Here is a 14,086-nt window from a genome sequence, read left to right as displayed (position 1 = left end):
CCCCACTGACCGAGAGCCTGGAACAGGCTATCAGGGAACGCGAAAAATAGTTCGAAATAGGCGATAGTAAATGAATGAAGAGGAAATTCGATCGAGGGAAATGGTTTTGAGTTTGAAATAGCGGGGGAATTCGAAACAATCGAAATAGCGGGGTAGCCTGGGATCTAGTATTGCACAAGATGGCCGACGACATCGAACAGCAGGAAGACGAACTGCTTGCTTTAGCCTCTATTTACGATGAACGAATCTTCATTCAATCATCAGAGGAGAAGGGAGGCCAGTTCAATGTTTTCCTTGAGTTACCAAAACCTTTCAAACTAAGAATACAGTCTAGATACCTGCCTAGAAGTAACAAAAGTCGAACGCGTGAAGGTGCAAACGGAGCAGAGAGGACTGAAAGTTTTGACTTGCTGACAGTGGAGTACCTTCCTCCGATCGTGTTAAATTTCAGATTTCCTGAGGATTATCCCTCTAAGAGCCCTCCATTATTTACTCTGTCATGCAAGTGGTTAACCGTTTTTCAGGTAAGACAAATTAAACGTAATATTTGCTGACACGAGTTTTTTTTTTTGTCATTATGCAAACTTAAGGTTATAAGCTAAATCACTGCTTTATTTGCGTCTTTCTATGGCTGCCTCAGTTATTACGATTTTTTTTCGATAAATCAAATTTTACGTTTTAAGTCGTACGTTCAGATGAGCTCCAATGAGATCTTTATTTTACTAAAAAAATACCTTCAAGCAAGAGATTCTTTTAGATAATTTACAAAAATTTTCAAACCTGTCAGCTAAAAATGCATTAATTCATGGATGTTTCCCAGTATGGAAACTGCAATACTACATTTACAACCTTGTGTGCCACTTTCAGTTGTCAAAGCTTTGCAAATGCCTTGATGAAATGTGGGCAGAAGAAGGTGGAGGAGAAGTAATCCTATTCAGATGGACGCAGTTTCTACTGGATGAGACTCTGCCATCGTTGAGTGTGGAGAGCCCATTTCCTCTGCAGTTTAAGAAAGCCCATGGACAAAATAACAGGAAAAGAAGAGGAGATCCAAGAGCTTTCCAAGATGTCGCGTCCCACCATAATTTAGTCGGTGCTGTATTGGAATATGACCAAGAGGAGAAAGGGAGAGTTTTTAATAGCAGTTATTTTACATGTAATGTTTGCTTCTGTGAAAAGCCTGGATCACAGTGCATTGAATTCCATGACTGTGGCCATGTGTTCTGTGTGGATTGCATGGCTGGGTACTTCAAAGTTCAGATTGAAGATGGTGCTGTCCAAGCTTTGAACTGTCCATCAGAAAAGTGTGAATCACAAGCTTTACCTTCTCAAGTAAAGGAGCTTGTTAGTCCTGAGCTGTTTGCAAAGTACGACAGATTTCTGCTTCAGTACAGTCTTGATGGAATGTCAGATGTCGTTTATTGTCCCCGCCCGTTATGTCAAACTGCCGTCATGCTTGACAGTGATTCAGCAATGGGTGTCTGCACGTCATGTTCATTTGCATTTTGTGCTTTTTGCAAGCATACCTACCATGGTGTTTCTCCGTGTGAGATTAAAAGAGATAATCTTAAGAAGCTTACAGAGGAATACAATACAGCCTCTAGTGCAGAAAAAGAACTACTAGAGAAGCGTTTTGGAAAACGGCAACTGCAAAAGTTGATGGATGAAGTTGTGTCTGAAGAGTGGCTTGACTCCAATGCAAAGCAATGTCCAAGTTGCAAAGCAAGTATTCAGAAGATTGATGGCTGTAATAAAATGACTTGTTTGAAGTGCCGGGCATACTTTTGTTGGCTGTGCATGTCTACTCTTTCTCGCAGTAATCCATACCAACATTTCAATGCCCCAGGCAGTGAGTGCTTTAATAAGTTGTTTGAAGGTATTGATGAGGATGATGATGACAATGACGATGAAGACTGGTGGTTGTGAATATTAAATGACATGCTAGATAATATTGACTTGAGTCATTTGAAAAAATTTAATAGATATAGAAAATAGAAGATGGATAACTGATATACTTATTTGCCCATGGACCAGAAGAAATAATCTTTTGATGGAATAGTTTAGATAGAATGTAAATTTTAAAAATTTATGGTAATCCTCACCAGATTATGCTACAACTTGTAAAAGGCTTAAGTGAACAATAATGTTAACTGACTATTTTATTTATTTTTGTTTCCTTGGGTATGGTTACAAATTGTGTTATGTGTTATTTCTTAGGAGTGAAAAGGAACTTGGCAGCATCTCTTAAGAGCACTCACTGTCCATTTTAGGGATCATTCATGCTGTAGTAACTGGTGTAAACTTGTGAGTCAATCTCGTTCAAATTACTCATAACCCAGTGGCTGACTTGGTAACCTTAAAATACCCTTAAGTTTTAATAACTGAGAAACAGAAAACATGTACAATGTACCTTGTTTCTATTGAGTTAGACCAATAAGACCAATACTGGTCCAATAAGACCAATACCAGTCCAATAAGACCAATACTGGTCTCTGGCCAAAAGTAATTTCCAAAAAGCCAAAAGTAATTCAGGACCCTTCAGATGGCCCAGGAAGGCGAAAAAACACCACACATGAGTTCATTTACATTTCATTTAACTTTATTGGGATATTCAGACAAAGATGTAATTTACATATGCAATTTTCAGAGCTCTATTCATAACCCTCATAGATTCTGTTTGTTCCATATTTATCAACCACAAACACGTAGAGTGGTCTGCCTGTGTTCACATTCTATTTTTTTTGTTTATTACCTCTTTTCTAAGTCTCCATACATCACAAAAATGATGCATAGAATATAGAGCATAATAGGAGACACTGAGAAATTACGCGTGTATAGTAATTTTTGAAAAAGTTAGAGTTGCTAAGGGATTTTAAGTCCCATCAGTGATGTAGCCCGTGAACAGGCTCCGGCTGGAAGGGTCTGACCGCTGCTGGAAGGGCGGAGAAGGAACTGGCTGAAAGTGAAGTGGCTGAGGGGGGAAATCAGGTGGGGGTTGGGGCTCTCTCTTCTATCGTCTTTCTTCCAGCTTTCTCTTCACCCCAAACACGACACCGTTCACAGGCTACCAGTTATGACAGAACACAAGCAAGAGGACCCTTAAGGGGGGTGGGGGGGGGGGTATAAATCCTATTTCCTGTGAGAAAACGTATTGCATTCTAAGGAGTGTAAATAGCTGTATGGTATGTATTCTAGTCTTATACCCTGTTCACACTAACATGATAATTACATTTAAGAGTGGTTTAACTAAACAAGGTTAAAAATTAGTTGCTCATATCGTGCACACCCGACAAGTTAACCTGGTAAAACTGGTTTGATTAAAAGATGGTAGCAAGGTGGTTTGAAATTTTTCTTCTCAAAATGACTGCAAAGCAGAATTGACAAATTGCAGAAAACCTTAACCTGATTTAGTTAAACTAGTTTAGTTGGTGTGAATGGGGTATTAGTGTCTGAAAGTTGTGGTAATTAAATAATAAAAATATAAACATTAAAAAACTAATCCCATTTCCCAGCTCAAAGATCCCCAGAATGCCATTTTCCTATGTTTATTTATGTATTTTTTTTTTTCTTTTTTACTCAAATCCCAGTCCGAAATATTTTTTGTGTTCCCAGTCCCACTGACCCAAATCCCATTTTTCCAGTGGAAAAAACAATGTAAATCCCAGTCCCAGTGAATCCAATTTTACCGGTAATCCCAGTAATCAATCACAGTAAAACCCATATTAACACCTCTTCCAGCCCCTAGCAACAGCTCTGCAGTGAAACTATGGCCGAAAAAAACTGTCTATAACAAGAGTGTAGTGAAAATCCACGTTGGTACCCTCCCCTCCCTAACCCTGATTTCCCCTGAGTTGAACCCAGTCTTTTACTCTCATCGCGCATACAGTGTTTGTATGCAGAAGATTATGTAACAGTGCAAGGACGTCTAGCGTCTGACTCAAGATGCCTGCGAAAAAGTTAACTTTGTATCTCGGCGTTGCTGCAGGACTCACCGGATTCTCAATTTTGGGACTTGTTCTTAGTATCCGAAGGAAGAGATGCTCTGAACTACACACTTTTGGCTCCATGATTCAACAGCACTTCGAATACTTCATCTTTTCTCTCATCGGTAGGAGGATGAGACGAAAACTGGAAAAAGACAGTGTGCATTTCGTTGAAGTACAAGAAGAAACGTTGTTAAAGATACTTAAGAATAACGCTGATACGGAATATGGAGTAAAATACAAGTTTCGTGACATAGACGACAAAATGAAATACATCGCGATACATCCATTGACAAGATACGCTCACTACGAGCGTTATGTAGGTAAGTAAGGTTACACTTAAACCATGATTCAGATGTTCTAAATTTAATTTCGTAAAGAACCTTTGAATATACTTATAGTGTAATTTGTTTATTGGATCGCTCTTCCCATTTTGAACAAATACCACAAAAGGACGGACCATGGCGGGGGGGGGGGGGGGGGGGGTGGAGGGGCAAAGGGGTGGGCAATTTTCTGGGGGTATGAAATTTATTTTTCCCCTTAAGGTTGTGCATGAACTTTTTTGGTGGGTATTAGCTTGTGCAAGAACGTTTTTTAAAGTCAAACATAGGGCTTACATAGTAGAAAGCACAGTTTTTCAGCTGTTTTTGCAGTGTGGGAATTTTTTTTGGAAATTGCCCAACCCCCCCCCCCCCTCAAAAGAATTAATGATCTGTCTCTAAAAAAGGCAGCTGAATAACGGCCTCTGCTTTTGCTGGAGGGGCTGGAGGGTGGGGGGGGGGGGGGGGAAAGTGATTCTTAGATTCTTTGTTGGAAGTGTGCTGCCTGACTCCCCGTACCCTAAGCCTCTTTCAGACCAAAGTACATCATTTTCCTCACTGTTTACAGGCTTGGCCATTTGCACTTGAAGGTGGTAAAAGCTACATGGTGGTACAGTTTTGGGTGAGGGGTTGGGGGTGGGGTAGGCATTATCCTGTGACTGGGGCATCGATTAAGGGAAGCTCATCTGCTTAATTTGGTAGCTTTAAGGGTGCTGAAAACCAACCTTGTTCACAGGAAAATGAGATTAGTTCGGGACAGAACATCAATGTCTTTTACAAGTTGCATTGTAAGGAACAAGAATACACATGCTGTCTGGCTGTATTCTTGGTTTGAATAGGTTTTCCATGGATTATCTTACCTTTTTTCACAAATGGAAGAATTTGATGGTCTTGTTATTAGTTATCACTTAACTCTCATTTGTGTGTCTGGTTTAGATTGTTATCGTTAAGGGATCAAATAAAAATTGAGTGAAGCCCAGATTGGTTTCCTGTAGGGGTTTAATTCAATTTTTCCAACAAGCATACCAAGCCCCTTTCACAGACCCCTCAGGGCAATGCCTCGGGGACATATAAGTTGATTAATTGATCGATCGAGCGATTGATTGATTGATTGACTGATAGGCTGACTGGCCACTTGACCAATTGATTGGCAATTGGCATTCATTACGATGAGAGCTGCTATCTGACAATGACACACTAACTGATCACTGTTTCATCTAGCCTCTTAGTTAGTTAAAGGGTGAAAAGAAAGTAGTGAACCAAGCAATTCTCCATGACCAAGCTTTGCTTGCCCTGCTTGTCAATTTATTTCTTATTTTATAGCCCACAAGGAAGTCTTTTTACAGGCTACCCTTCATCTCTAGGCAGCACATAATTATGTCATTAATGAATTTGTTGAGTGACTGTTGTTGCCACACTGTTTTGGTAGAGCAGATCTCTTGTGGCAAGAAGAATGTCCTAACTGCGAAGGATCCATACCAGTTGGGTGTCACTTCTGGAACGTCTGGCAAGAGCAGTCTGCTTCCCACCACTAGTGATGTTGGTAGAATATTTTTCACCAATGGAGTTCTTGTTGGCATCAGTGCCATGTTTGATGCATATCCTGGGGTAAAAGAAACATATTTATCTCTGTCCTAACTAAACTAAATACAGTTGAACCTCCCGTAAGCGACCAACAAAATGTCAAGCCTGGATGGTTGCTTATGGGAAGTGGTCACTTCCAAGAGCTTAGACCATAATGGGTCAAAAAATTTTCTTCATTAGAATATGGTAACTGCCAAGACTTAACCCATTCATCAATGCCAATGCAATGTTTTATTCATGTAAAAGTCAATTTTGAAAAAAAAAGTCAGTTCTTCCCATTGAGAAATAATTTTCCATTTTTTGACCTTGCCAGGAATACAATAATGTTACAACACCTTATTATCCATTTTTCGCTCCATTATCTGTCAAGTGGTCACTTACGGGAGGTTAAATACAAAGGAAAATTTCAAACTTTTAGCTCTAAAAGTGGTCGCGGTCGCTTACAAGAGGTTCCAAATATAGTGATTTGACTTTGAAACTTTTGGTATTTTGAAAAACTGGTTGCTGAGGAGAGGTGGTCGCAACCGGAGGCTCGACTATATGTGACAATTGTTTTTTTTTTCCTCCTGTGCAAATTAAAGAGACCTAAACATTCTGGTAAAAAAGGATGATGTGACTTTGTCCCTCCCCCCCTCTCTCTTTTTTTGTGCTGCCTTTTCTCTCTCTTCCACCCTCATCAATCCATTTTCCCCCCTTCTCACCCTCTCTCAACCCACCCCCTACCCAAAGTCTTCAAGGTGCACATAAAAGTCCCACATGTTAAGGCTGGTTTTCACTAGCAATGGAGTCGGAGTCGGAGTCAGAGTCATAGTCGGAGTCATAAGAGCGCTTATAACATAGTGAAAATCGAAAATCGGAGTCGTAAGCGGAGTCATAAGTTCAATGGAATTAGAGTCAGAAGAATCAGAATGTTTCCATTTCTTCCGATTCCGTTTACGAATCCGTTGTTTATGATCCAGTGAAAACTACATTGTCAGAGTCAAGAACTAAGCAATCATGAGGCCCGGAAACGGTTTATTCTTCCACTTCTGCTTCCAACTCTGACAATCTAGTTTTCACTGGATCGTAAGCGACAGAGTCGTAGGTGTGTGCGGTGTTCTGCTTCCGACTCCGTCAGTTTAATTTTCACTAGATCGTATCACTCCAAGCTTCTGATTACGACTCTGACTACAACTCCGTTACTAGTGAAAACCAGCCTTTATAGTCTACAAGACATGTTGGTTGATTTAGAGGGCCAAGGGGACCACTGACTCTTCCCAAAAGTGTTACAAGATGCAATAAGTAGCATATCAGAGTACCAAGATTCTTGCACATTCTTTGGTTTAATCATGCCTATTGTGCAAAGATGTGCTCTCACTGCAACTGAGTTATTGCTTCACGTTATCCCCCTGCCAATGAGATAGGTTCTGAACATTGATATTTTCAAGGTCACTGGTTGGCCAAATATTTCAATTTCTGCCAAAATAATCTTTTCTGATTTTTTTTCCATACAGTCTTACCAGCTACAGAAGAGCTTGAAGTTTTTTTACTCTCCAAAATGGCGCTACACAGAATCAGGCCTACCGATTGGTCCAAACTCATCTTCACCCAGTAACTCGCAGCGAATCCTTCACCTCTACACAACTCCTAAAGCAGGCTTTGACATCATGACAGAACCCGAGGCCTTGTATATTCACTTGCTCTTTGCCTTGAAGGATCGCAATCTTGGCATTTTAGAAGCAAACTTTGCACAGCTTGTGTATTCAGGACTCCTTGCACTTGAAGCTCAGTGGAAGTTGTTGGTGGATGATATTGAACATGGTAGAGTGAATCCTGGATTGGAGATCGAAGATGAAGTTAGAATGTAAGTGGGATTAATAAGTGAGATAGGCGTAGATGAAGGGCAGATTGCATTTATTTTGTCGTGACAAAGAATGTGGTAGACAAAAAATGGTGTTTACTGGCTGGGAGGAAGTACTTTCATAAATTTTGGTTAGGTGTGTCCCATGATGGGTCTTAAATCCTGACCCCATTTAAGGATGAAGGAAATAAAAATTGATACCCCATCTAAGGCTGAAACCCGAAAAATGACAGCCTATTCAAGAGAGAAACTTAAAAAATAGGGTAAACGGTTCAACTTTATTTTGTTTCTGTAACTTTTGAAGTTTACAAACAGTTGTGTTTTAGCAGATCATTTGTTTTTTGTTTAACTTGGCATTTACGCACTGCAATTTTAGGTGATACAATTTAGTTTTGCCATCTATAGATCACACTGGGAAAACAATACCAACAGGGGCAGAAATGATACCCTACTTAAGGATTGAGAACCTCAAAAACCCTGCCTATCTCAGGGCACATACCTATAGCCCATATATGGTAGTTACCACCCCCCCTCCCCCCCCCCCCCCCAGTGTTTTCTGTGGTCAGTTGTATTTTCATTTTCCTCAGGAAACTGGACAGCCTTCTTAAACCTGATAAAAAACGTGCTGATGAACTGAAGGACGAGTTTGCCAAAGGTTTTAATGGCATCGTCAAGAGAATATGGCCGCATGTTAACTTGGTCCTTGCTTGCTCAACAGGTATTTTAAATTATTAATTTTTAAGAGGGATCATTATCTAACTTCTCCTTACAATATCGTTTATCCTGTTAAGCATGTTTAGGTGATGAGAATAAAGAAAATCATCAACCAGCCACATTGTTATGATGTATCGTCAAATTTTTAGAACTAATATTAAAAGAAATGTATTGCAGTCAGTAGAGAGAAGTTATATTTTGGTTCCTAGACAGAAAGACGTTTATTCATCTGTGAAGTGCATAATCAATCTCATTTCCAGAGGTTATTTGAGGTCTGAAATAAGCTGTAAAAAGTCAGTCACATGTTTTGGTTTGAATTAGTTTTTGGTCAACAGTGACCAAATGCCCAATGCTCTGGATGAAAGCGAAAAATCACAGTTCTGGTTTGAATGTATGCATGTGATTTAGCTCAACAGAACATGTATAGAAAGAGTAACTGCCGTAAATGCTGATATTTTCGCTTTCTCCCAGGGGCCTCGATTTCTTGGAACAAGACTGCTTTTCAATAGGCAAGTCGCACATGTGCCCGCCTTTCTGCGGTACCCTTGTCAGGGTTGTAACTCTCTATCTAGCACATTTCCCAGCTGTATGAATATTCTTTCTCTCCAAAGCAAACATTGTTTAAGTAGAATTAACATAAAACCTGTGACTTTCTTTTCTCTCCCTACAAGGTTCGGCACACCTGTATGCCACCAAACTCAAGGACAGTTACCTAGGAGATGTTCCAATTTACTCGCCATTTTACGGAGCGACTGAAGGTTTGATCGGAGTGAATCTGTGGCCAGAAGAAGCCACTCCATTGTATATGCTGGTGCCTAGAGCCATGTTCTTCGAATTTATACCCGTTGAAGACAGCAGTCAGGAGCAGCCGACAGTAAGGGAGGCTTTTCGGTATTTTTAAAGGAGTTCATTCACGGTATTTTGAGTTGTTTTGACCACATACAAAATTGCCTTTAAATTGGAGGAAAGCTGAAAATAGTTGTTTACTAAGATAGAAAAACACCAAAGAGATACCGATAAGCAATAAAGGAACAAGGATGGTTAAGGGTGGAGAAGATCAACATGGCCGACAAACGACGAACTTGTTTTAGGCTAAACTTTTCAAGATGCACAAATCGTGACCTAGCACCTTTAATTGAAAACTCAATGCATCTAAAAAGGAAGGCAAACGTATTTCCTGTTCTAGGGACAAATATTTCAGCTGTTTGAGACGTTTTAGTCAATTCAGCGTAAAACTACACGGCGAGTTCGCGGCACTGGTATTTTACCATAAATAAATCTTGTCTCATTAGTTTCATATCGGTGAATCAGTTTAGAGCAAGAGTTGCTAAGACTTCCAAGCGTTAATAAGCTTGTCCTGTGGCATACATTTCTTTGTAAACAGTGACAAGTTTGGGGTACTATCACTCTATGAGTTTGCAACGGATTCTTATGAAACTTCGCATAGTTTCTAGGTTCGGCACGATAAATCGAATTGTTTGAATGAAAAAATCGGAAAAGCGTCAAAAAGGCCCCTTGAGTTGTTTCTTTTTTCCTACTTGCCCGCGAACTCAGCACGGTGTTTTCTATAGGAATTGTATTTATATCTGTGTATGGTAGAAGAGGCCACATTTTTCTGTTTAAAGATAAGACTCAGACTAAAACTGTTCTGCTCCTTTTTGCTCGTGAAACCTTTAATAATGCTTCTACTGTAAATACTCGCTACTGGTTGGCTGAAAGTATACCTATTTATCCTAAATTGCCTTGCTAGCTGAACAGTTCAGTTTTGTAGTGGTCGCTGACACCATTTTGTGTAACGCTAAAACGAGCATTTACAATGTAAACTATATAATTTTACTTAGATTATTGTAATTCGACTGGATGATATAGATGTTTCAACTTCTTCAGTTGGGACAACAGCTGTTTCAATGAGTCTATTTCTTCTCTGCAGACTCTTTTTGCCGAAAACACTGAAGTTGGCAAACTTTATGAGCTCGTGGTTACAAATCATAGTGGATTGTATCGCTACAGAATGGGAGACGTGGTAAAGATTGCTCGTTTTCACAACAGTTGCCCTGTCGTGGAGTTCCAGTATCGTCAAGGACAAATTCTCAATGTACGGGCGGAGAAGACATCAGAGAGAGTCTTCTACGACGCGCTGACGTCCGTACTGAGTGGCGAGGGACAGCGGTTTCAAATGGTGGACTACACATGCGCAGAAAGCGTCATGCTTGGTGGTCAGAGTCAAGGTGATGACGTCAGGGGTGCGGCGCCATATTACGCTGTGTTTATAGAGCTGAGTGACGTGCTAGAAGAAGAGGAGAGGAAGAATCTAGAACTTAAGGTAGGATTCAGTGATATTGTTAGATCAGTTGGCGCCCTTGGGGCTATCATCTGTGCATTGAAAGAGTTTGGCAGGGTTAGGGTTAATCTGAGCGAAGGATGTCCGCCAGGGACTGATTAGGTAGGGATGGGGGAGAAGTGAAAGATTTATACGCCTATTAGTAACTAAGCTCCGTTCGGAAAGCTTACTTGCGGGCTACGGAAGGATCAAAGAAAACAAAACATCTCAGGACAATTTTGAGGAGAAAGCGCACCAGAATGCATAAACAAACGGCATTCAAATGTGACAACGGCGTTGCTTTGGCGAGAAAAACAATGAAACTGATTTGGTGACGAAGCAAAATGTCCGCGACATTGATTAACATTCTCTTGCTTTGAACTCGCAAACCAATTTTGCGTCTGTGCGGGATAAAAAGGGAACATTTCGAAGTTCATTGAAGTTCATAATTGTATCGCGACGAGTAAGTAGCATTTGATGGCAAAACAGTCTCGAAGACTGCGCCAAGAGTTTTCGTCCTTAGAATATAACGCAAACAGCGGTGATAAACATTGTATTCCAACACATTTTAATACAGAACTTGACGTTTCGTATGCTAGTCTACATACATTTTCAAAAGTGACCGTTACATTTTTTTTTGGAAACTATATATATCGTTAAAATGAGAGGTCTGGAACTTAAATTGAGAAAAGTGATCTGCAGCAGTACGTTAACCTGTCTAGACATCATGAGGAGTAACAGCTAATAAAGCAACAACTTCTCACTACTGACATTGACATTAAGGGAAGGCTTAAGCTCTTGAATGAACAGAGTCTCTTTAATTTTGCAATGAAAGTCAGTTTTGCCGGACGCTAAAATGTCAAAATGATCCCGTTTTATGTTGTGACCAGTGGTTTTCATATGATCAGCAATGGCTGGTGAATGGTCACGTTTAGCGAGGGCAACCGAATGCGCCATGATGACATGCAACTTTCAGAGTACTCTCGAGTTCTCGCGCTATCTTTTGATTGGGTAATAAGACTCGGAAACTTTACGAGTGCATCATCGGAGATTTGGGAAATGGCACTCGTCTTCCTGTTTAACACCAGCTTTGGGCTAGAAACTTCGCTAAGTTGTTTTTCACCATAAACATTGTTAATTTACACATCAAGTCCTTGATGATGTTTCATTGAGTGTTTTTCAAATGCTGAACACCTGCTTCTACCGTGGTTAATAACTACCACTGCTTCCTGGTTATTTGTGTGCTGAAGCTTGTATGACGCACGTGCAAGGGTTATTTGTGATGGCCTGTTTTGTTCGAGGTTGTTTACCATTTACCTAAAAAATCCGGAAATTTCGGATGGAATGTAAAATGAAAGATTAGTTTTGTTTCTCTGAGCGGAAATTTTCTCGGGAAAACGGGATTTTTTGAAAGGTGGACCAAAATTCCCAAACGGAATTTCCGAAGTGAAAATGTGCGTTCCATTTGCTACAATCGTGGACAAACGTCCTTGGGACACTTATGTAATTTAACGAATTATGTGTGTTTTACTACTGAAGTTTGAAAAAAGCGCTGCTTTCCTTTTAAAAACGCGTTGCTCTTCCCCCGCCCCGCCCAATACAATGTTGAAAATCAAAGGATATTGCATGCAGGTAGTAGTTTTCAACATCGTATGGGGGGTGGGGGCCGAGGTTAGGCAGGTGAAGCTGTATTCGCGTCTGGCGTGTGCCCAAAAGCACCAACTGAAAAGTGAAAATTTGTCCCAAGACTTTTGTCCATGATTGTAGTTTTTACTAGTTCCAAGCCTTTTGGCTCGGATCGCCTTTGATCCTATCTTCCGGGAAAAAGTCGTTGAAATGGAACGAACGCATCCCCGTGGAAATTTCCATTCGGAATTTGACGCCTCCCATTTACTACAACTGTCGACCAAGCGGTTTTTCCGAGTAGATGATAAACAACCCAAGTTTCCAAATTGAAGTTCCGTAAACGTGATGAAATGTACACCATCACAGGCAGCGTGGTTTGTGACGTAATAGGGTACGTGTAGTGGTTTAGGGTTTGATTTTTTTGCTGTATTTTTCATTTCTAGATCGACAATGCGCTTTGTGAGTTCAGTCCTGTTTATAATTCGTTCAGACAAAAAGGAAGCATTTCATGTCTTCAGCTATTCATGATGAAAGATGGAACTTTTAGCGAACTGAGAAAATATCTTCTTCGTGTCAACCCTTCAGCAGCCAATCAGATTAAGATACCACGAGTTATCAAGTCCCAAGAAGCGCTTGATGTTCTTTTGAGAAATACAACATTTTAACATCATCCATGCACATTATTCCAGTTTTAGACCACACGGGAAATGTTTGTTGACAAGGGGTTTGTGTCCAGGTGATTAGGGAGTTTAAGAAAACCACGACTGCAACGGTAACGGGACCGTCTGTAAACAAAAGGTTTAATGAGCAGGACAATGGCTGTGCACGTGCGTTATAATTCTTGGCACATATCTTTGCCGTCCTCTGCAAAACAACAACGTGAAATGACCAAATTCTGCCTTGTCTCGAGAGCGGGAACCATAACGGCTAATTTTTTACATTTTTATTCCAAATTTATCGCTGTATCCCAGGTTTAGTTTCGTGATAGTTTTGACAGTGATAAACAAAGTAAATGGCTCTAGAGTATCGCGAGATGCGTGGGTAAAATATAAATTCATTTTTTAATAACGTTGTCCTCGGCGTCGCCGTTGTGGTTACTTAAAATCCCTAATATCTTCAGCTACTGAGAGATGTTCGGTTGAAATATTTGGCTATAGATGTTGCTAAATGAGAATCAATTTCTTGACATACAAAGGAATGTCGAAACGATATTTAGCACCCAATTCAAATGACCAAATCTTAGTGTCGCTTTTTCAGTATAATTGTAATTTATTATTCCACTATTGCGCCATTTAACCTATGGGGTTTTGACAACACACCAAGCATTGCGCGATATTTATTGAAATGTCGTATATTCCGTATTCTGTAGCTCCCTTTCGGAGTTAAATATGATAAGAAACTAACACAATTAAACAAGTAACGTAACTATACCATAACATAATTTATGAAATTTGTGAGGTGTGTGTCTTGGCATATATCCGCTATTAATGTACATCGAGTATGTTGTAAGTGTGTTGTACCCATGCCTGCACTTGTGAATAAAGCGGTGATTCTTTCAGAAAATCCGTAAAACAATCGAATAAGCTGAATTGATTTTATTCCTTGCTTCCGAGTTATTTTCGCATTTCTAGATCGCTGTTCTACAAAATTAACCTTTTGAAGGTTTCCTACCTTTTTAAACTACTCTGGGTTTGTTTTC

At 40.1% G+C, this 14,086-nt stretch overlaps 2 protein-coding genes across 2 annotated transcripts; both read left to right on the top strand.

Moving 5' to 3' along the window:
• The first annotated feature begins 147 nt into the window (after positions 1-147).
• Positions 148-3,499, top strand: LOC110048680 (E3 ubiquitin-protein ligase RNF14-like). Its single transcript, XM_089273251.1, has 2 exons — positions 148-524; positions 868-3,499. The coding sequence occupies exons 1-2, from the start codon at positions 180-182 to the stop codon at positions 1,924-1,926; spliced, it is 1,404 nt and encodes a 467-aa protein (XP_089129377.1). The 5' UTR covers positions 148-179; the 3' UTR covers positions 1,927-3,499.
• A 342-nt stretch (positions 3,500-3,841) lies between these two features.
• On the top strand, positions 3,842-13,970 carry LOC110048681 (GH3 domain-containing protein-like). The gene is made up of 7 exons (XM_089273250.1): positions 3,842-4,306; positions 5,733-5,911; positions 7,381-7,730; positions 8,315-8,445; positions 9,113-9,315; positions 10,372-10,764; positions 12,831-13,970. Exons 1-7 carry the CDS (start codon positions 3,943-3,945, stop codon positions 13,050-13,052), a joined length of 1,842 nt encoding a protein of 613 aa, XP_089129376.1. The 5' UTR covers positions 3,842-3,942; the 3' UTR covers positions 13,053-13,970.
• Positions 13,971-14,086: the final 116 nt, after the last annotated feature.

Source organism: Orbicella faveolata, unplaced genomic scaffold (genome assembly GCF_042242905.1).
Source record: "Orbicella faveolata isolate gen_17 unplaced genomic scaffold, um_ofav_v1 contig_35, whole genome shotgun sequence".
Classification (NCBI taxonomy): Eukaryota; Metazoa; Cnidaria; class Anthozoa; order Scleractinia; family Merulinidae; genus Orbicella; species Orbicella faveolata.
The sequence above is the reverse complement of the archived record's forward strand: the minus strand, read 5'-3'. Positions and strand labels throughout refer to the sequence as shown.